At 43.0% G+C, this 21,077-nt stretch overlaps 1 protein-coding gene across 1 annotated transcript; it reads right to left on the reverse strand.

The window, feature by feature from the left end:
• Positions 1-684: 684 nt before the first annotated feature.
• tdrd7b (tudor domain containing 7 b) lies at positions 685-20,450 on the reverse strand (the record flags this gene model as incomplete). Its single annotated transcript, XM_083992719.1, has 20 exons — positions 20,372-20,450; positions 17,900-18,106; positions 17,211-17,355; positions 13,183-13,390; positions 9,449-9,531; positions 8,500-8,708; positions 7,476-7,844; positions 7,076-7,383; positions 6,803-6,995; positions 6,055-6,166; positions 5,713-5,915; positions 5,496-5,630; positions 3,636-3,719; positions 3,167-3,301; positions 2,968-3,078; positions 2,685-2,833; positions 2,363-2,598; positions 1,690-1,873; positions 1,008-1,168; positions 685-893 (listed from the first exon to the last, which is right to left on the reverse strand). Exons 2-20 carry the CDS (start codon positions 18,104-18,106, stop codon positions 685-687), a joined length of 3,441 nt encoding a protein of 1,146 aa, XP_083848845.1. The 5' UTR covers positions 20,372-20,450.
• Between the last annotated feature and the right edge of the window lie 627 nt (positions 20,451-21,077).

The raw sequence follows: 21,077 nt of genomic DNA on the forward strand, positions 1-21,077 counted from the left end.
TTAAACTTAAAGACAATCACAAAAAGCAGATTTTGTAAACAAATGCGCATTACAGCATGTGAGAGCTTGCTGAGTCAATTTGAACATTTTGCGCCCTTTGCATGGTGCATCACATTGGCAGGGAGGAGGGTAATTCAGGCGTCTCCAGTATGACACACACTAAGACTGGATGCGCTCTCTGTACTCTAGGATGCAGCTTTGGATTCAAGCTCATACCAAATGGTACAAGAATGCATGTTGTATCATTTATGCAGCTTTGAGAGACTATCATGGATAGATTTAACAGTTTTTTTTGTTTGTTTTTTTTACTGTAAATGTGTTTGTAGCAAGTTTGGACTTAACCACAACGTCATGCATGGGAGTACTTGTCCAATGGTCACACTGCAGTCACTCCAAATCACATCATAACATCCTTCTTTGTACAGCCCCTAACACAACAAGCAAGTGGCTCCACATACTATCGAACCTCTCAATTTCCCTTCATCTCATGACTTCTCTTACCTCTTCCCTTCATTTCATTCATTCTTCTTTTCCTCTCTCTTCCCTCAGTCTCGCTAAATGGTAGATAGACAAAGATGGATACGCTTTTCCTATTTCACCGATCCACAACTCAAGGTGTCGTCACTGAGCAAAAAGACAACTGTTTGACTAGTAAGACTTGTTGACGATCTGTTTGTCTACAACTTATTGCTCATCAGCAAACTCAGCCATGATGTCATGCACCCAGATGTCCCTTTCTTCCTGCGAAGTGTCGACCAGGAACACCGTCATCTTCCTGTCCCACGGGTTGGTGGCTTCCTGTGTGGCCTCCAGCTGAGCCACGAGGGGTTTCTTCTCCACGTGGTTCCTGAAAACGATGGAGGCTTCTTCTGACCACTGTCTCGGCTTCACTCCTGTGAAGGGAGGAAAGAGGCAACAGTGGGTTATTCTGACGGTTTAGATTTTAGATATGACATTAGCGACAGAAATCAGATCGTGCGGCGCTCGACACGACTGACTCCACTCACCGGCCAGCTGAGCTGTGATTCCCTGGAATGGCAGCTGTCTGAACTCCTTGATCAGAGGTCTGAGCTGGGTGCAGCTGACCAGCTCATGTTTACCATAGTCCAACTCGTAGACAGACACCAAACCATTGCTCAGAACTCCCTTCACCAACACACGATGCCAGCTGAGAAGGGAGAGGGATGACGACTAATTATATTCAGGCTGAGCACAACTGCTTCCATTTCTTTTATTACTGAAAATCCACAACAGTATCAATGGAAATGTAGTAGCTCACAGAGTTGGACGGGGTTTTGCTGGAAGAGCCTTATTAAATATTTTATTACACCTTATCAAAAATCCCACTATAAAGGTAACTCCCCAGCTTGTTGGCGAAAGTGTGGAAATATGAATGCAAATCATTATCATGTTTTTTGGGATGGTCGGGTTATTAAAACTTATTGGAAGGAAATACATAAGGCAATACAAGAAATGTTTGGGAGTCGCGTGCCCCTGGAAAGTAAAGTCTTTTTTTGGGGGACTTTTTTGGGAAATTAACTGCGGATTTGAATTACAAGAAGGACTTGTTTGTTTCACGTTGGAAGAAATGGATGGACTATATAACACCACGCAGGCCAGACTTTGACTTGTTTCACAGTGGAAATCAGAATAATAAATGTAATGTAATGACATCAGTGCTTCACTCACTTGTTCTCCACTTTAGCAGCATATATCTGGTTCTTCTCTATGTTGAGTGGCTTCTCCTCAGTCTTGTTGTAGTACAGGATCATTTCTCCCATCAGCACCACCAGTTTGTACATATCTCTCCAAGGCTGCAGAACAAAGTGGCCTGGGTGGCACGCCACTGACACATATACATCTATGTTGTTTCCTGAGAGGGAAAAGATGGAAGCTACAGTGAGGCCAAATACTAGGCTGACCTGCAGTGACAAAACAGATCTCATGCCTTGATTTTTTAAAATATCTAATAAAATACTTAAAGCAGAAGTAAGCGGAATGTTTGTATTAATATAAGTCTTAAATAGTTATATCTTCCGACAGCAATCATTTACATAGAGTGTTTGGTCTGAAACGCGGGTCTGTCAGTCACTCTGCTCTGCTGTAAGCCGAGGAGAAAACTTTCCTTGTATCCTACAACCTTTATCCAATGAGGAGAGAGAACGGCATAAAGGGGCGGTCCTCTCTGTGTGTGCAGCCAAGGGATGCACGTGAATGTGGTGACGTAGGGACGAGGACCAATAGATCCATGACGAGGGCGGGGACTGCTAACTCCATCGGCTGACAAGAAGTTAGCCAAAACAACCGGATCGCTTACTTCTGCTTTAATTTGAATTCTTCCCACTCTATTGAACATCATTACCAGTGGGGGGTAGCTCTAGTAGTGGTGGCAGCTGGAGAGAGGGTGAGGGGGATGATGGTGTCTCTGTTGGTGTGGTGTTGGTGGTGATGTTTCCCCCTCCACCTCCTCTGGGTCCTGACAGAGCCCTTCTGAGATGAGGCTTGGCCGGCACAGAGGTTGATATCGGACTGCCATTGGAGGAATCACTGGTACTAGAGGTCTTGGAGGACAAACTGGTTGTGGAGATCTTAGCAGGGCTGTGAAATGAAATAAGCAAAGGAGAGATTTAGCGCATAAAGTAAAACATGGGCAAAAATATTGGTGATTATAAAGCAGTGGAAACCTGTGGCTCGTCAGAAAAACATCTGGTTGATGTTTGAACAGGTCAGACTGGGCCATCTGATGGTTGAGGCTACGGGCCGGGTCGTGGAAGTTCTTATCGGTGAAGAGGTGGACGTAGACGCAGCGCTTGGTTTCATCCACCTTGGCAACCTAGGATGCAATAAAAATAGATGAATGTGAGATGTGGAGGGAATAGGAGCACTAGGTTCTCAAATAAACACAAAGCTAAATATCATCAGTATTTTGGAATTGTTGGTTTGATTTCAATCGAAAGATGAAATGACCTTCATGCTACAGTCAGTGATGTTGAGCACTTTCTCTCGCAGCCACTGGACAGCATCTGGAGTCCAGGATCCAACACTGACAGCCAGGTCTGCTAGGCAGCACTTCACAGCCTGAACAAAGGGTATTAGAGTTGTGTTATATAAGGAAGTCCACGCAATTACAATTTCTCATGTCTGTCTATCACAGACAGACACCGACCTGTGGTGGGATAGCCATAAGGTCACGGAGGAACAGTGGTGGGATCTCTCTCAGCTCAAAGACCTCCACAGATGCCTGAACACCCACATCGATGAACAGGATGTCCAGCACTCTGCTGCCATGGAGGTTAGTGATCTAAGGATAGACACAAAGACAATGACGGATACAATTTTATTATTTTTTTTATTCTAATACAAACATTACAAAAAAGAATGATGAAATTACTGTAGGCTTGGGATTACATAACCAGGAAGTTTCTGGCTTCAAAGCTGATCTTGCAGCTACCACACTGTTTTCAACTGCTTAACCACAGAGGACACAATATATTTTGTAGTGACACGCTTTGCTCAGTCTTTCTTCTTGATCTCAGCTCAACATGGCAGCTCTCTTGTGCAACTGTGACTGATTCCTTTTGTCAGGTAAAAATCACAATTCATCATCTCTAGTCCAGGGAACAATGTTGTCTTACCTCCACACGGGACCATTTGCCTTTATAGCGGGCCATACATCCTTTTCCACAAAAGGGTCTGGACACCAGGAACTCTGACGTTACCTGGAATAAAAAATATTATGTGTCATCAAGAAACCACATTTGTCATCATTGCATTTCCTCGGGCTTTGTGAAGTTACTCAGAATGAGTAACTGTTGCTTTATGACTACAATAAAATGTCATTGTAAAAGCTCACACAAAGGTTTCACTTTGCAGGTGTGCTTCACAATGACATCAAACATTAGGACTTGGATCTGCCGTAGCTTGAAACGGAAAACTGTTGTTGATGTTTTAGAAAATTTGAAAGCAAATGATAGAATTAAATTAACCCCAGAAGAGTTGCACACTAATGTGATTTGTGCAGGCCCAAGATCAACTCACAGGTCTAATATAATAAAGTTATTCTGTATACTGTAGGTGTGGGTGGACCTCTGACCTCTTTGAGCTACTGATTACCATATTGAAGATAAGCTGCAAAAGCTACTGCATGATATCATCATTTATTTCAGAACTCATCACCCTGCTTTCCTGAGGCCGTAGAGCAATTTTCAAGTATGCATGCAAGCATGTTTAACAGTTGCATATGATATGTCTCTGGAATAAGAACATAGGACTGGTCAAAGACGTTTCCACACTATGTTTACCTACACACTGACGTTGAGTGTCACTGAGCTCCAGTCACAAGCTTTAAAGGACGGCAATGGCACACCTAGAAAAAGCATCAGCTCCACTGTGCTGCTAACAGATTAAGTGGCTTGGCAATGTCTTAACTCCAGATTAACAACCTAATCTCAATCTGTCCACAACTCCGCCCTGGAGAAGCGACATGGCACAAATACATTCACAAAAAAGCTTTTAAGATGAATGTGTGTGCGCCTACACCGCTCACTCCCGGACAATATGGAGCCAAACTAAACATGCTGGGGGGAGCACACACACAGCTAAGCTTCTGGTCAGACACATAAACACATGGCAGGGAGGATACATACTTTTCTCCTGTCATTTCCTGTCAGGAGTGTGTAACACATTTGTGTGAACCTCATGTGTATTCCTTTTAGAAGAATTATACAATCTATTATACATAAGCACACGTGCTGCACACATACAAATACTAATGCAATCACTGCACTTGCTGACAATGGGAAAAGGCCTTTGCAAAATAAGACAAAGAAAAAGCTGACAAGCAAGAAAAAAATGGAGTTGACATAGAAACTCAAGTGAAATGGTCTGTCAAATGCTCGGAAGATGGCAATAAACGCAGAGGCATAGTTCCAGAGAAAAGAGCGGGCCCAATAAATGTATAAACCTGTTTAATGATGCTAAAGGACGGAGCTATTATCATAAACATGGCTTGTAATCATAAAAGCTGGTGTTGTTAGTGCTATTGTTCATTGTATTGTATTGTTGTTAAATTTCCCTCAGGATTAATAAAGTATCCATCTATCTGTCTGTCCGTCTGTTACTCTTACTGTCAATATATTACACAAACAGACCAAACTTAACATTGCTGTACTGTACTCCATTTCTTAGCACATAGCTAAACCTACATGGCTAGATAACTGACTGAATACATGAATCTTTGACAGCAATAGCAATAATGTTTTAAATAGTTTTTGGCCTGCAGTTGATGCATTTGGCACATTTTATAGCACTGAAGTTCAAAGGGGAGCACACACTTCCAAAAAGACATCTGACAGATGCTGGGCAAAAATATACTATGAGGAAACGAGCAATGTCCGCACACTGTGGATGTGGATGTGTTATAGCACTAACTGAAAACATAAAAGCTATTCCAGGCCCAAAAAGGAATTGAGACATCAAATATATCATGTGTTAACCTGTGAGTGGAAGTACGTCTCTATATTCTCCAGTATCTCATTCAGCTTGGCAAGGCCTCTGGATGGCAGTTGACAGTAGATGGTCCCATCTGAGCAGACGCTGCTCACAGTCACGTTCATATAAGCGCTGTTCACCTGAGGAGAGCGACTGATAGAAGTTTAGTGTATTGTACATTCTCACTCACACACTTGATATGGACGAATTTAGCTTCTGTACCTGCAACGGGCTTGCTAGCGTCTTGTCCTGCAAAGCTTTCATGCAAGCAGCGTTGATGTTGACATCATCATCCTGCGACGTGTCGTACAGGACGACAAGAGGAGTCTGCTCTCGCTCTAGGATTTCAGCCAATAGGATCCTACCACTTGCCATCATCTCAAACTTCTTCAACACCACAGCCTCCTGACAGAATGGTTCCAGACCTGGAAAAGCACACACACACAGATACACACAAACACACAGACATGAAGTAGGTCAAACCGAAGAAGCAAGAGGACAAAGCAGCTTTCTAATAAAATAAAAAAATCCTTTGGATATGCTGATGTGTTCATTCAGACTCACCTGCTAGTTTACACTTGGTTGCCTGGAAAGGCAGTTTGAAAAACTTCTCATTCAGCTCAAACACTTTGGTTTTGCTGATCACCTCTGAGAAACCATGATCCACATAGTACACCTAGAGAACCAGAGAAAAAAACACAGGGATCACTAATGTCCTCTCATTAAAGAGGAACCATGCAGGATTTGTAGTTTAACTATGCTACATTTTACCTTAATTAAACAGCTTTGGAGTAATTGTGATGGTTTAATAAATGACTTAACTTGTTACGAGGGAGAATGGAGGCTCTCTGCCTTCCAACTGTGTGTCATTTATTGCATCTCTCGGCTGAAAACGAAACCTTGCAAGATCAGGGCCACCGCTCCGGTGTCCCAGCCCCGTAACCCGTAATCTCTTGTTTATGACGGATTAAACTACACAAATATGCACGGTATTTAACGTTATCTACCGCTCTATTGATTGATTTCTCACTCGCACCGTTGTAAACTAATGCACGTGGCAGAGAGGAGGGTTAGCAAAACAGTGGAAAAGCGATCGGACTTCCATAGTTCCTCTTTAAAAGATGAAAAATCATGATCTATTGATTACTATATTTTATATGGTATATATTTTATGTGGTATATATTATATAACGTTTTATATTTATATATTTTATGTTTTATATTACTAGACATTTACATTTTCTGTCCTAGCTCATTTACATGGCCTTCCATCATCAGTGTTATTGGCTATAGTCTGTTTTTAACTTCTCACCTTGACCTTGTCGGCCATGACCTCACAGACTTGTGCCCTCAGAATCTCCTCTTCCTCCTCAGCTCTGACAGCAACAAGTTGGCCCGAGCATGGAGATGACAGAGGAGCGGGGCTGCTTTGGTCCAGGCCGTAGAACTCCCTCATCTCATCCTCCATGGACTCCTGGGCCTGGGAATAACCCTCACCGATGTACCTGAGAGAGGCCGTGAGACAGTGAGAGATCCAGGAACTGTTGAGTCTCGCAGCACACTCATACTCACTGTTCTCTCCCACCTGAGTATGACTCCGTTGGTGTTGGTGGCCTCCACTACCAGCACAGAGGGATACTCCTCTTTGGGGATCTGAAGAGAAGGCACCGCATGGTTACTGAGCCTCCTCCCCAGCTCCTGCCTGACCCTCAGCTCCTCCTCACTGGTCGCAGAGTTCTTCCTGTTGCAGTTCTCATCCTCTCCTCCGCCCCCGTCAGTGCTGCTCCTCCTGTACAGGATGGCCCTCTTGGGGTTGTCAGGCATCGGGTAGTCAATAGTGCAGATGTCGGAAAGGAGATGAAGGTTCTCCAGGACATGTCCAGGCAGTTTGGTCTTGAAGAAAAAAAGAAAAAGAAAAATTAAGAAAATATGTGCAGCTTGCTCCAGAACTAGGTTATGATATGTATATAACAGTCTTTACTGACTTTGTAGGTGTCCTGGAAGAGCTTGGGCAGCGCGTGTGCCCACAGGCCATTGGAGTACTTTACCAGCAGCTCTTCCAGTTTCAACTTCAGGTCAGGGTTGATGCTGGCAGGGGAGGAGGGAGGGCTGGGGGACGAGGAAGATGATGGCGGAGACTGAGGAGAGCGAGACCCAGAGCGAGTCAGGTGGGTGGTGGGGGTTCTCTGTTGGGCAGGAGAGTGGGAGGGTTTATCTGCAGGGGTGTTTGACGTTGTGACAGGGGCAGTGGTGGAGTTTGGGTTATGGGTGGGTGAAGGGGAGGATGTAGTGGTCTGTTCCTTGGCTGGGTAGAGAAGCAGCTCTGACGGGTTGCTGCTGCAGGTTTTCTCGACCTAGAGGAGGTGATGGAGAGGAGTGGACAGGACAACAAATCCACCAAGTAAGAGCTGTTGTTTACAGTAATACATTTTTAGAATTGGTATTAATTTATTGTTGACAAGTTCTTTCTTTTGCCATGTGAATCTTATTTGTGACATTGAGCTGACTTGTCTCAGTGAAGATGATAAACTAGGATGACCTGTCTGACTTTTTAATTTCTATTTTTGCGTTTTAGTGTTGAAACATGTAACATGACAGAAAGATAACAGCAAAAAAAATCTATTACATTTTAGATTGAAACTCATCTTATTTTTTCTTTCTCATTTGAATGTTTTTAGCACAAACCAATTGTAGAGGGTAAGAGTAATTAAACAATGCTGAACATGCTGCATTTTTGTATTTGCTCTCATCCTCTTCTGTGCTCTCTGTGATACACACTTATAAACAGAAATAACATTTAGCTCAGCGTTGACATTTCACCGTTAAATTCTGATAAATTCATCCTTCAGTTCAAGTCAATGTTTGTGCCAAATCTGAAGAAATCCCTTCAGGGCATGCAAGACATTTTGTGCACAAACAGGCAACTTAATCTTAACAAACCAAACCAAACCAAACCAAGCCAACATTTCTCAGGCAGAGAGACAGCTGGAGAGACATAGCAGTACGTACAGTGCATATTTGGGTCCAGGTCTCCAAGTCTTTGATGGCCTCAGTTGGTAGGTCCTGTTTGTACAGCTCTCTGTAGATCTGAGGCAGCTTCGATACCCAGAACCCATTACTGTACTTCCCCAGGATCTCTCTGATGCGGCCCTGGACCTGCTGAGGGTTGTAGGGCTTTCCTTTCCCCGAGCCCACGGTCTCATTCAGATTCAACGGTGCTGCACGATAAGAAATGAAGAAAAGAGTGATTACGCATGCAGGTGGATACTGCTTATATCACTCTGATCCTCTTGCCTCTGAAACCGCTGGAGGCTTAGTGTACCAATCTCCAAAACTAAGGCTTGCGTCTTGAATGAGGAAGGAGAATTGTTGAATATTGACACTGAGGGGGATGTTTACATCCCAAGAATGCTTCCTTTTGCCGCCTTTACACGCCTCCTGGTTATGCCTGGCTGTTTAACTCAGCAGTAGTAGCTTTAACAGTTCCCTCCTGTCTTTAGAGGCCTCAAAGTGCTGGACCCTTTTAAATATCAGCCTTGGAACTATGCAGCTTATTAGAGGCCAGTGCTTTCCCCCAGGCTTCCTCAAACAGGCAACATGGTAACAAACACATTATATTTGGGAGCTGGTATAATTAGAAATGCTTTAAAATAGACTTAATGTCTATAGGAGAGTCAACTGAGATAGTGCTGTTTGTCTCTTTTACAAATGAAGGTCTGTAAGAGATGGATGGACAGAATTTGATACCTCAGTACATGATATCAAGCTTGACAATGGAAAACCGCCACATACTGAGCTGAATTTTAAATGTAAATGTCCTCTGGTGGTCCTTAGAGCAGCTGGTCACAATTTCATTTATTACACTTTAATTGTTTGACGTTATACAGGTCTTGGCAGCATTTCAACAAGCTACACAAAATGTACTTTGAGCATAAGAAAAGCAGCCTGTCCTACTTACGACCAGTCTGTTGGGAGTTTCTGGAAAGGTGAGCGTGTACCTCCTTATGAAACCGTGACGGCAGCGTCATCCTCTTGTCTGACCTGGACACAAGAGAACACAACAAGCGGGAGGGTTACTTTCTCAGGGTTATGAGAAAGAAGAGAAAACACACTCTCACTCTTTAAGACCTCATACTACTGTGACATCTCTGAGAACAGCTATAAAAAAAAATCCCCACTGCATTTACAGTAGGTCTAAGTTTTAAGTTTTAAGGCCAGGTCGGGCTCTGTGCTGCATGTCAGATCATTACTTACTCTCTTACCAGGCAAGGCACAGTGTGAGAACTTCAAAAAAAAGTCTCAAAGTCTAAAACAGATAACCAGCCGAAGCTCAGTGCAGGCAAAGTCTTTTGTCCTCAGTATAACAACCCATTAATCAAACTGTCTCCATCCCCCCTTGGTCTAGAACAAAAGGTTGTGGGACACTACTGAGAACATATAGTAGGCTACATTGCACTGTAAATAGCATATTAGGTCGCACTCCTCTGACAATGAGAAACTGAGAATGCATGGAGAGACCACTAAATTGTGTCATATATCTATCTCTGTCTCTCTATACATATAACAAAGAACTGAATTCCACATTTTAATACAGGTTAATCCACCCCTCCCATATCCTCTTCTTCCTATTCTCATCATACCTGTTAGTCAGATCAGTTACCTCACTGGTACAGTAACTACTTTGTTTATACATTTTCTCCCTTCTGCCTTGACTAATCCTATTGTATTCTCCCTCTCCCTCTTCAGAGCTTCACAGCTTCTGGCTCACCCAGGCACAGAGCTAAAAATGGAAGCAAGCAATCAATAAACAGAGCAAAAAGGCAATTTCATACTTTCTGACCCTCAATGACTGTGAGACAGGTTGAAGGGCTTCACTGCCCCGACCGTACATGCAATGGCTTCAGAAAGTATTCAAAACACTTTGCACACTTTCTTGTGCCGTAGATTTAGTTGTAAAGGAATAAATAAATAAATAGTTGCAACTTTTGGCCATCAACCTACTTTTTTTTTAGTAAACTCTCAGATTTTAAATTCAGTTCAGTTTACAGCGAGTGAGCTCCGATATTCAGGTCTCTCCACAGATGTTCTATGTGGTTTAAGTCTGGAATTTGGCTGAGATACTTAAATACAGTCAGAGACTCCCAAGGCTCCAGTGTTGCCTCCACTGCATGTTTTGGGTCATTGTCGTGCTGAAAGTTGAACTGTTGCTCCAGTCTCAGGTTGCATGCTCTCTGGAGCTGCTTTTTTTTTTTTTCAAAGATTTCTCAGTACTGAGCTGCATCTCCCCATCACTCTAACATAAAGGCCTGAGTTCTGCTGCCATGGTCATTCTTCAAGCAAACGACTTCTAAGGGTGTGTCCAAGTGTCCAAATACTTAAAGCAGAAGTAAGCGATCCAGTGGTTTTGGCTAACTTCTTGTCAGCCGATGGAGTTAGCAGTCCCCGCCCTCGTCCCTACGTCACCACATTCACGCGCATCCCTTGGCTGCACATACAGAGAGGACCGCCCCTTTATGCCGTTCTCTCTCCTCATTGGATAAAGGTTGTAGGATACAAGGAAGGTTTTCTCCTCGGCTTACAGCAGAGCAGAGTGACTGACAGACCCTTGTTTCGGACCAAACACTCTATATAAGTGATTGCTGTCGGAAGATATAACTATTTAAGACTTATATTAACACAAATATTCCGCTTACTTCTGCTTTAAATCGAATTTGAGATTTAATTTTTCTTAATAATTTTGCAAAATACAAAAACATGCTTTAATTTTGTCATTATGGTTATTGAGCATAATGACTTGCAAAATTGAAATAGTAGTGATTTAAAATCAATCACAGTATAATAAAATCTGCAATAGTCAAGCGGTCAGATTGATATCTGCTGCTGCAGATCATGGAACATGACGTCAGTGCACTTCACTGCCCATCACTGATGATTAATTGGCTTAGTCACAATAACGTGATATCTGATTGAAAGAATACATCTGAAGATGTCCAAAGAGAGAAATGGAGAAGAATGTCTTTATTAGAAGAAAAAAAGTTATGCAATTTGGATATAATGGAATAACATTAAAATTGGCACACACCATGAGGAAGAGTGGTGGTTTAATGGAGCCTGTTGCTACAGTTTCATTTAGATTTTGCTTCCATTGTTGAATAAATGGACCCTGTGACTTCAGCTCTTGTTGGATTATGTCTTTAAAGGTCCTTAGTGCAGCTAACATTTGCCTGAATACAACAAAAGTCTTCTAACACAGACAAGCCTCCTCCACTGTCCCCTGTGCTGTCATTTTAATGAAAGTTGGTTTTGTTGGACTGTAATTCACACAATAGTGTGCACCTGAACACACACACACACACACACACACACACACACACACACACACACACACACACACACACACACACACACACACACACACACACACACACACACACACACACACACACACACACACACACACACACACACACACACACACACACACACACACACACACACAAATGATGATGGAGCCAGCATACTGTCCAATAGAAGTTCTAGAGGGATACAGAGAGATGTGCTGATTCACTCTGTGTCGGTTTAGAAGCGTTAATCTACCAAAGAATAGAGCAGGGATTAGAAAGGGCTCACATCCCCCCTGCCCTGGGCTCGTGTCCTCTGCCAACACACCAGGCTTCCCACCCTGTTGCCCCATTGTGCTGTGGAGGGCCAGTGGCCCACTGGACACCCACAACTGACACAGACAGAGGACTGATGTCAGTTGTTTTCACAGTGGACAGACGAACAGAGCCGTGGATGCATGGAAGTGGAAGAGCAAGTCAATGAACTGAATAATCTTGATTCACTGTTAAAGCAATACAAATAGATGATATCGAGCAAAGGCTGGGCTTCTTGAGCTACAATAAATCAGATGATTAACTCAGTCAGGGACCTGATGAATGGCAGAGGCAGTACGAAGACAAACAGCACTGGAGTGAGTGTCGATTAAGAGATATATTTGTGGCAATAACAAACAAAAACAACAGAGATGGATAGAGGGAGAAGAAGGACGGATACAGAGAAAGGCAGAGAGAAAACCAGAATAATCTAGAGAGCACATCATCAGCCCAGTGCTGAATAAGCAGCAGCAGGGAGGCTGTTTGCACTCATAAACCAACCAGAGTTCAACCAGGCTCCCATTCACAGCAGCCTATTCTGATTCAGCTCAGACCACACAGGTGGGAGGGGGTGGGGGGCAGAGAGAGACAGCAATGAGCAACAGGGAAAGAAAGAAAGAAAGAAAGAAAGAAAGAAAGAAGAAAGAAAGAAAGAAAGAAAGAAAGAAAGAAAGGGGGAGAGAGAGAAAAGGAAGAAAGAAAGAAAGAAAGAAAGAAAGAAAGAAGAAAGAAAGAAAGAAAGAAAGAAAGAAAGAAAGAAAGCTGTAGTTAGAACTGGATGGTGGGGTCTTAGAGGAAAACATCAAGTAGCTACTTGAAATATCATCAAATAACCCCTGAACATGTTTTCAGATGAACAATCTCACTGTCTATCCCAGTCTGCACTAGAGGCTATGTTGCCAGCTGCACAGGAAGTCAACAGGACAGTTTGTTCATTTCCATTCCCCTGCTTGGATTCCCAAAACATTGTGGAAGCCTGCTTGGTGACTTCCACATAAAACAGCACTGTAAAATCTTAACCCTCCACCTCACTCACTTCTCTGCAGGTGGGTTTCCTTTCTTGCTGGGTGTGTTCTGATTGGACATCTTGTTAGGATGGGCCCCTGTCTTACTGTCTGACTGGCCATCCCTCATGTCCCGGGCTTGTCTGAAGTCTCCATGTCCGGCTCCTCGGCCGCTGCCTCCTCCTCTACCACCACCTCTGCTGCGGTGGTTGGGCTGCCTCAGAGAGGTTTGAGGTTTGGCTACACACACAGAAAGAGAGAAAACAAGAAGAATCAAACTATGGAGCTGAAAAGTCAGAGTAGTGTAGTGTAGCTGTGTGTATCTGTCATTGATGGTTACATATGTGTAGACACATCAGATGTGATGAATAACATCATAGCTCCAGTTAGCGAGCCATCAAGTGACAACACAATATCAGAAATTAAAGAAGAAGAAATGAAAGAATTGCCTTGAGGACTTGATAAAACAATGGTATCTGCATCTGTGCTTATGCAACTGGATCTGTCAGTTTAGCTGCCCCATAGTATGAATGAAGAAGGTCAAGGAAACACATCAATTTGAGTTAGGGCCACAGAATGTAACTTTTTAAAAAATATTTTCTATATGTAATATGCTACATGGATACACACAGCCTGATGGTAACGCTGCAGACATATCCACTCTTTTTCAGGAAGCCTAGCCACTATATGGAGGGAAAGGGTTGGGAGCTCGAGGCTGTCAGTAAATTCTTGAACACCTATGGTCTGTAATAGGTGGCTATAGCTGACTCACAGGCTAACACGCCCCTGACTCATGCATCAAGTGAGACAGCGTGCACAAAAAGGATGTAGGAGAGCGTCATGCTAGCACCAGCTTGATTTCCAGAACCTGCACGTTGCAGCAGGAAGTCGGTTAGCTTTGGTTAAAGGTCAAGACTGAGAGACTGTCCTCAAAGTTCAGAAAACTGTGAGACTGTGATGAATGAAAATGGAGTAGGCCTATATGTACAAGTATGAAAAGAGCAGTAGCAAATACTGCATAGACACAGTATATGACACTGCTGTTGTTAGATCCTGTGGAGAGAATGGAAGTACATGTAACAGGTAGCAGGACTCTGGATATAATCCCCAAATCCAGTGACGGCAGTGAATGAGTCACTGCCTGCTCAATGAAGAGCCCACAAATCAAAGTATGATTATCCTAACACAGCACTCACCAGTCCACTGGTGTTACATCATTCAAGCACAGCATGACATCACATTTCTCCTAAGTGACATCCTCATTACACCTTGTTGTGCATAAACCCTTAGTCATTTGTGCCCCAGCAACACCTCTTCTTTTCCAGTTCTTCCTCCTACTGTTTGTGTTCATCTTCACTCTTTTCTTCACTTCTCTTTTCCTTCAGCAGGGTCTAGAACTTTCTCCTGCTTTCTCATCCTCTCTCTTTTTGCTGAATCTCATTAAATCCTTCTAGTGACAAAAACAACAAGAATCAGCCTACACATCTAAAAGTCATGAGTAGACAGTTTTAATTCCCAAACCTTATTCTTTCCGCCCGGAGCGGATACGCTACTGGCAGCCAATCAATTAATATATCGGACAATCAATTAATGAGCAAGTCTTCCGGAGAAACACACACACACACATGCACATTACAGAAAGTCAGCAGTCACACACACACACGTGCAGGCAGACGCGAGGTTAAATTCACATGCAAATATAGGCAAGGACGAGCACTGACACACATACACATACACGCACTTCAGAGCAGACGCCGCGTCACCTCACCGGCATGAACACACAATCCCTGGTCTGTCTCTGTCTGAATATCAATATCCCCCCGGCGGTGAGGGAGAGAACCAGAGGGAGAGAGGGAGAGAGAGATGGAGAGGTTGTTTTGTGTATCAGCTGCTCCTCGCTCGCAGCTGAGTCTCAGCCGCTTACAGGCTCCGTCCGCCTCAAATCTCAACACCCCACCCCGCTCCCCCTCGATCTCGCTCCCTCCTTCCCTGTCATCTGTCCACCCCCTCCCCTCCTTACCATTTCCCCGTCCCCTCTGCCGTTCTTTTTCCTCCAGTCCTCTTGCTCACTCCTCCTCTCTCCGCTCTCTCCTCCCTGCACTACCAACTCCTGCATCCTCCTCTGACTCTGAGAATATTCTGCAGCATCACAGCCAAGCGGAGGTGTACACGCTGGAAAAGAAATGAGTGTGCATGCTGCTGCTTATGTGTGTGTGCACGTGCGACTGCATGTTTGTGTATTTCTTGGGGAAATACAGTCAGAAATTAATGAGCAGAGGTTCACGTTTGTGGGTGTGTATGTGTGTGTTGACCTCTCTGAATACACATTAACCTGACAAGTGAGCAAGCACCGAGCATTGTGTATCTGTCTACTATGAGTGTGATATTCTTGGAGCCATAAGAGCTGCAGGTCTCCACAGAGCAACAGTTAAAACAGGCCAGCCATTCATCCACATCCTGTCAGGCTGCTGCCACAGACACATTGCATTTTGCTAATCTTGCATTGTCACAGCACCGACACAGACACTGGACACTTTCTAGTTCTCTATTGCTGCAGTCCTGCTGCTGCACAGTAGCACCAGCCACAAGAGGAGTCTGGAAAAGGTTGGGAAGTGTTCAGTGTTCAAACTGAGTGCTTGTTATGGATGCCAGAGAAGCTACAGCAACTAAATATAAACATCCAGTCTAATATTTAGTTGTGGAAAAAAAAAAGATAATAAAAACACAGCACAGGCGTAATCCATGCATTATTCACGCAAAGAAAGTAGGAAACAAACAACTGAGAGTAAAACTGCTCTGTCATCATCACATGCAGACAAGAGGGATTTTATAGTGCAGAGACATGCAGTCAGTGGCCCATGTGCCAAATCCAGGCCTTTGAGCATTTCAAAAAGGCCTTTTGGTTGATTCTGAGGAAATGAACAGAGCGGGCTACAGCTACCACTGAGGGCACTGACATCAGTGGTGTCTTTCAGACAGTTTAGAAACCCACAAGAAGTTTTATTTAAAATAGGCAGATTCCAGTGTTGCTCTACAGGCTACGCCACAGTATACTAACGGGACTGATCCGAAAATGCAGTTTATTTCTTTATTATAATATTATTGAGCTTTCTTATTTGATCATTATTTTATCACGTTTCCAAAAACTATGTCTTTTTTTCTACATTCACAATGACATTAGGATTTATAGAGGGACATCATGAGGCGTTTTGTGTCACATCACGTGTTGTGTATATCAATGTTGATGTTCACACAAGAAAGGTCAGCATTTACACTGACCTCTCTTTGCTATGTTGTCAAACGTGTTTTCAATCGTGCCGCCAACAATAAATTATATTTACGTCATTTATAAACATGTATTGTTGTGTGTTTGGATAGACACAATGGTCCAAGACACACAATGGACACCCAATACCAGTTGTTCTTGCAGTGCAGTTTAAGAGCTTCAATAGCCTACTAACCACTGAGAAACAGAGCTGTCACACTCACTGTAATTTTTTTATCTCCATAAAATGGTCATTTATTGCACTTTTCAACTAATTAAATACAGATAACTGATTTAGTCTTCCTCTACATGTCTTGTGGACCTTTGAGAACCAAACTACAACTACAAGCTTTTAAAGATCAGGCTTTTGAATCAGAATTAAGATACACAACACAAAGTATATGTTACACTCACTAGATTTCTTTTTTTTTTCGTAGATAATTGATTTAAACCCAACTTGTGACTGAATCAGACAGAACATCTGTGAAACTGAATAGGGCTAATTGTGTGTTCTCCATAGTCGCTGGTGAAAGGGACAGTCTATGAGATTACAGGTGGAATGTGCAGCTTGTGAAACTGGATTAGATTCCTTTTAGATATTGTTATGGTAAACACATGAAGTTCACATAAAGCCTTGACAATTCTGTTTCCCCCTTTGTAACTTTATGGAGCATTTTGCTGATTCTCACAGAGAAATTGTGAAATCCACAGTTGCTATGTTTTAAATCCTCCATAAATTAACCCTGGAATTGATAAATATAATGTATAAAAAAAGATAGTTGTCCAAAATCTTACCATTGAGGACAAGAGGTGCTGCTGGTTTGACCCTCATCTGGGTGTTGACCAGGTGGGGTCGGCCTGTCTTCTTGGAGCTACGCTGGCGAGCCACCACCTTGGCTACATGGGTCGTCTCATTGGACCCTGAAGCAAAGTAGACCATCTGAAGAGACAAAGGGACATAGATGGGATTGTTGATGAGCGACCGATCACAAGATTGAGGAAGATCTAAACTCCACAAGAAATGGAAGATACTTTGGATCTTTGGTGTCACTAGTTTTTGACCAGAGTTGGTAAAAAAAAAGGGAAAGAAAATGTTATTTACATTTATATCAACACTGTAAAGGTTACACCAGCATATTACAATTAGTTAGCTATAGCTAGCTATGATCAGTTAACAGTGAGCATAAACTTTAATTGTCTTTGATTACCAAAGTTTTGGTCGTGACTATTGCACATCTTATTTAATACATGAAGTAATCTGGATGCATTGTTGTATGGGGTCCACTTTTACTTTATCCACGTATGGTCAGCATCCCTCAGAGAAAAATATATTACAGTAGTTCCTGCACTAACAACCCAGTGATAAGCAACATGTCGTCATCAGTCTCTGAATTAAATTAAATTTTAGTTAGCCTATGTCTTTTTGGGACCACTAGACTAGATCAGGGTTTTTTTGTGGCACCAGTGAAATGGAAAACACACACCTCTCCAGAGCGATTGCGTTCCATGCGGACTACAGTTGGCATGCCGGCTAGCAGCACATCCAAGTGGTTGTGTCCCATTTGTTTATGTGGTATCTGCTCCCCGGTCAGCTCCTTGTACTCTGACTGTAGTCGTGACAGTGACACTCCGCCTTTGTTGGCCTGGAGGATGGCCCGCAGCATCTTCTTCACCAGCTCCCCGTCAGCCATCTCAAAATCATGCAATTCCATAAATAAGTAAGTAAAAAAACACACAAAAACACAAGCAAACAAACAACAACGCAAAACGATTGTTTCACAGCTTGTTTAGATAAAAGTATTTTTGTCAGTGTAACTTTTCCTAAACCTTTTGCAGCAGAAACTAAGTCTGGGAGTGACTGGGACTAATGATGATGACATCCCACTGAAACGTAGCCTAGGCTTACATGATGAGCTTGAGTTCACCCTGTGTGGTATGGCTCATTAGGTCAAGTTTTAATCAACTGCTGATCAGCTTTTCAAAGCAAATATTGTATTTAAAGCAGATATCAGTGGAATGTTTTTGTTAATATAAGTCCTAAATAGTCCTATTTTCCGTCAGCAATCACTTACATGAAGTATTTCAGCCTAAACACGAGTCTCTCCGTCACTCTGCTCTGCTGTAACCCGAGGAGAAAATTTTCCTTGTGGGATACAAGTGTTATCCAATGAGGAGAGAGAACGGCATGAAGGGCTGTGTGTGCAGCCAAGGGATGCGCGTGAATGTGGTGACGTAGCACGAGGACCAATTGATGCCTGACAAGGGCGGGGGCTGCTAACTCATGGTGCGTTCAAAGAAACTCGTACTTTGTGTTTTTCCTTCCTGTGAAGTCATACCAGTTCGATCTGGTACGAGTTCACGGGTCGGAAGTTACGAGTGGCCGTTATAGGGAACTTTCACAGACAACAGGATGGTAAAAACACGAGCTACGGGTTACCTGGAACGCTACCAAGTCGTAGTTGTGACTTGAAGCTGTAACTTACGGTTTCAAAAGCCTGCCTTGAACGCAGCATTAGCCGAAACGGCCGTGAAGCTGATATCTGCTTTAAGTCAGGGTTGCAGATCACTGTTACAGATTGCAGACTTTTAGAAATGTGGTTTAGAATTTTACAGAGTTTGTTTTACTATCTAATAATAAACCAAGCGTATACATACTCAGTCTCTTTTTTCTAAAGGGATATGGTAAATGTTCATCTGTGTTAACTCTCCCAAATTCCCTGATGTTTTAAAAAGCCACCAAGTATTACTGTAAACCCCTGCACACATTCTGTTAAAAGTATTTTAGGTTTAAGATGTTCCTGATTTCCCCTGCTGTAGAGCCAGGTATACATTCCTTCTCCCTTCAGGAGAAATACTTTCAGTTTTTGTTCTGGGTGGAGCTAGAGCGTTTGGGACAAAGTATTAAGTAAGTAAAGTCAATTTAAATAAGAAATCTGATCCATCGTAACCCACAGGGAGAGTGTGATGAAGGATAGCTTACATTACAAATATTCGATAGGCCTATTCTAATAGAAATGTCAGGACTATCTGGCAGACTGGAGACACGCCCTCCACACGCAGCTTCAACCAGCTTCACCAGCGGCCCAGTCCAACTTTGAAGTTTTTAAAAACAGGTGGCCAGAAATAATCATTGTGCTCCATCCTGCTACACACAGTCCATGATCCCACCATTAGGTATCAATATATTTTTGGGAAAAAACACAATTGTTTGTGATGAAATCTTGTCGAAACTATTCTCTTGATCTAAAGAATGTATGCTATGCACTGCTGTGTGGACCGTGATGAGGAAAACGTGACAAAAACCGAATTGGAAACAGGTGAAATTACCTTTTTCATATTACGAAAAGGAAAAGGCTGGAGCGTGAGAGTGCCGGCCACTTGTTGTTACGGCCACTTTTTGCAGCGCAAACACCACAGCGAAACTATGAATGACGTAACGCGTCACACTTGGACTCCACACCCTCCATCGGGACCAAACTACATGGATGAAGTTCCCTGGCTTTGCCTTTTTTTTTTCTTTTTTTTTTTTTTAACTTTTCTGAATTAATCTGTCCGCACAGACAGACCAACAGCCGCGGGGTGTACCGGGCCCGGTGGCCGGTCAACTGTCCCCTCAGGACACGGTACCGCGCGCAACATCGACTTAAGTCCCCCTGCAGCTCCGTGGCAACGGCTCGTCAAGCTAGCACGAGAGCGCTGCTAAAACACCGGAAACACTATACGTCGACTTCACACTAAAGCAACAGACTGTCCAACTAGTGTTACTAGTGAAACATGTTTTAACTTTGAAAGTCACTAACGGAAGTACATCGCGTGTCCTAGCTAGTTTGGAAGTTGAGAGCCATCCCAGCCGGGAGTTCAGGATTGAGAAAAACATGCAGCCGGCAGAGGTTTGTCAGAGGTGGGTGTTTTAAAAGTCCGTATAAATCGGAATAAAATCTATAAACACATTGTACCTTGCATTAAATAGACGGGAAGGTGAAGTCAGGACCTGGTCCAGTCGCTGTGAGTGCTGTCACCGCCGCAGGGCTGGGCTGCAGCCGGAGCTCTGTCCTGTGTGTGTCTGCCAGCCGGTCAGACGCAGCCTCTCCTCCGACACCTGATTGGTTGGCTGTGCCTGGGCCTCTGGCTAATTACATGTCAATATGCATCAAGGGGCCGCGGCATAAGGCACAGGACACATCTCCTGTCCAACCAGCAAAACGTTACTTTGTCTGCAGGAATGTACACACTGGGCAAATCCATCTGCTTATTAAAAAAAAATATATATACTGTGGCAAATCACCAATTAATCATTAATTGATTGATAGATATATTTGTGTAGTTGTTTTTAATTTTTTTCAGTTTGTTATTTTAGATATAGTTAGTTAGTTGATTATTGCAGCAAGCTAAGTGGCAAAGTCTGTCATATTCAGTGTAGACATAATAATCCTAATTATTTTTCATTTTATTTATTTCTACTCTGCGACTTTAATGCCTTTTCATTTAATAACTGGTTAGCATTAACAATTGGTGAGACTCATATAGCCTAATGATTGAGCATTTTAATGACCTGTTATTGACCAGTTATACATGTCTTTATTCAAGTCTCAAACTACTCCTGAATTTGCAAAAGGTCGAGTCAGCAAACATCCTCTGGTGGCCTGACATCTGCTATCATTC

The sequence above is a fragment of the Trachurus trachurus genome, assembly GCF_905171665.1.
Source record: "Trachurus trachurus genome assembly, chromosome: 18".
NCBI lineage: Eukaryota > Metazoa > Chordata > Actinopteri > Carangiformes > Carangidae > Trachurus > Trachurus trachurus.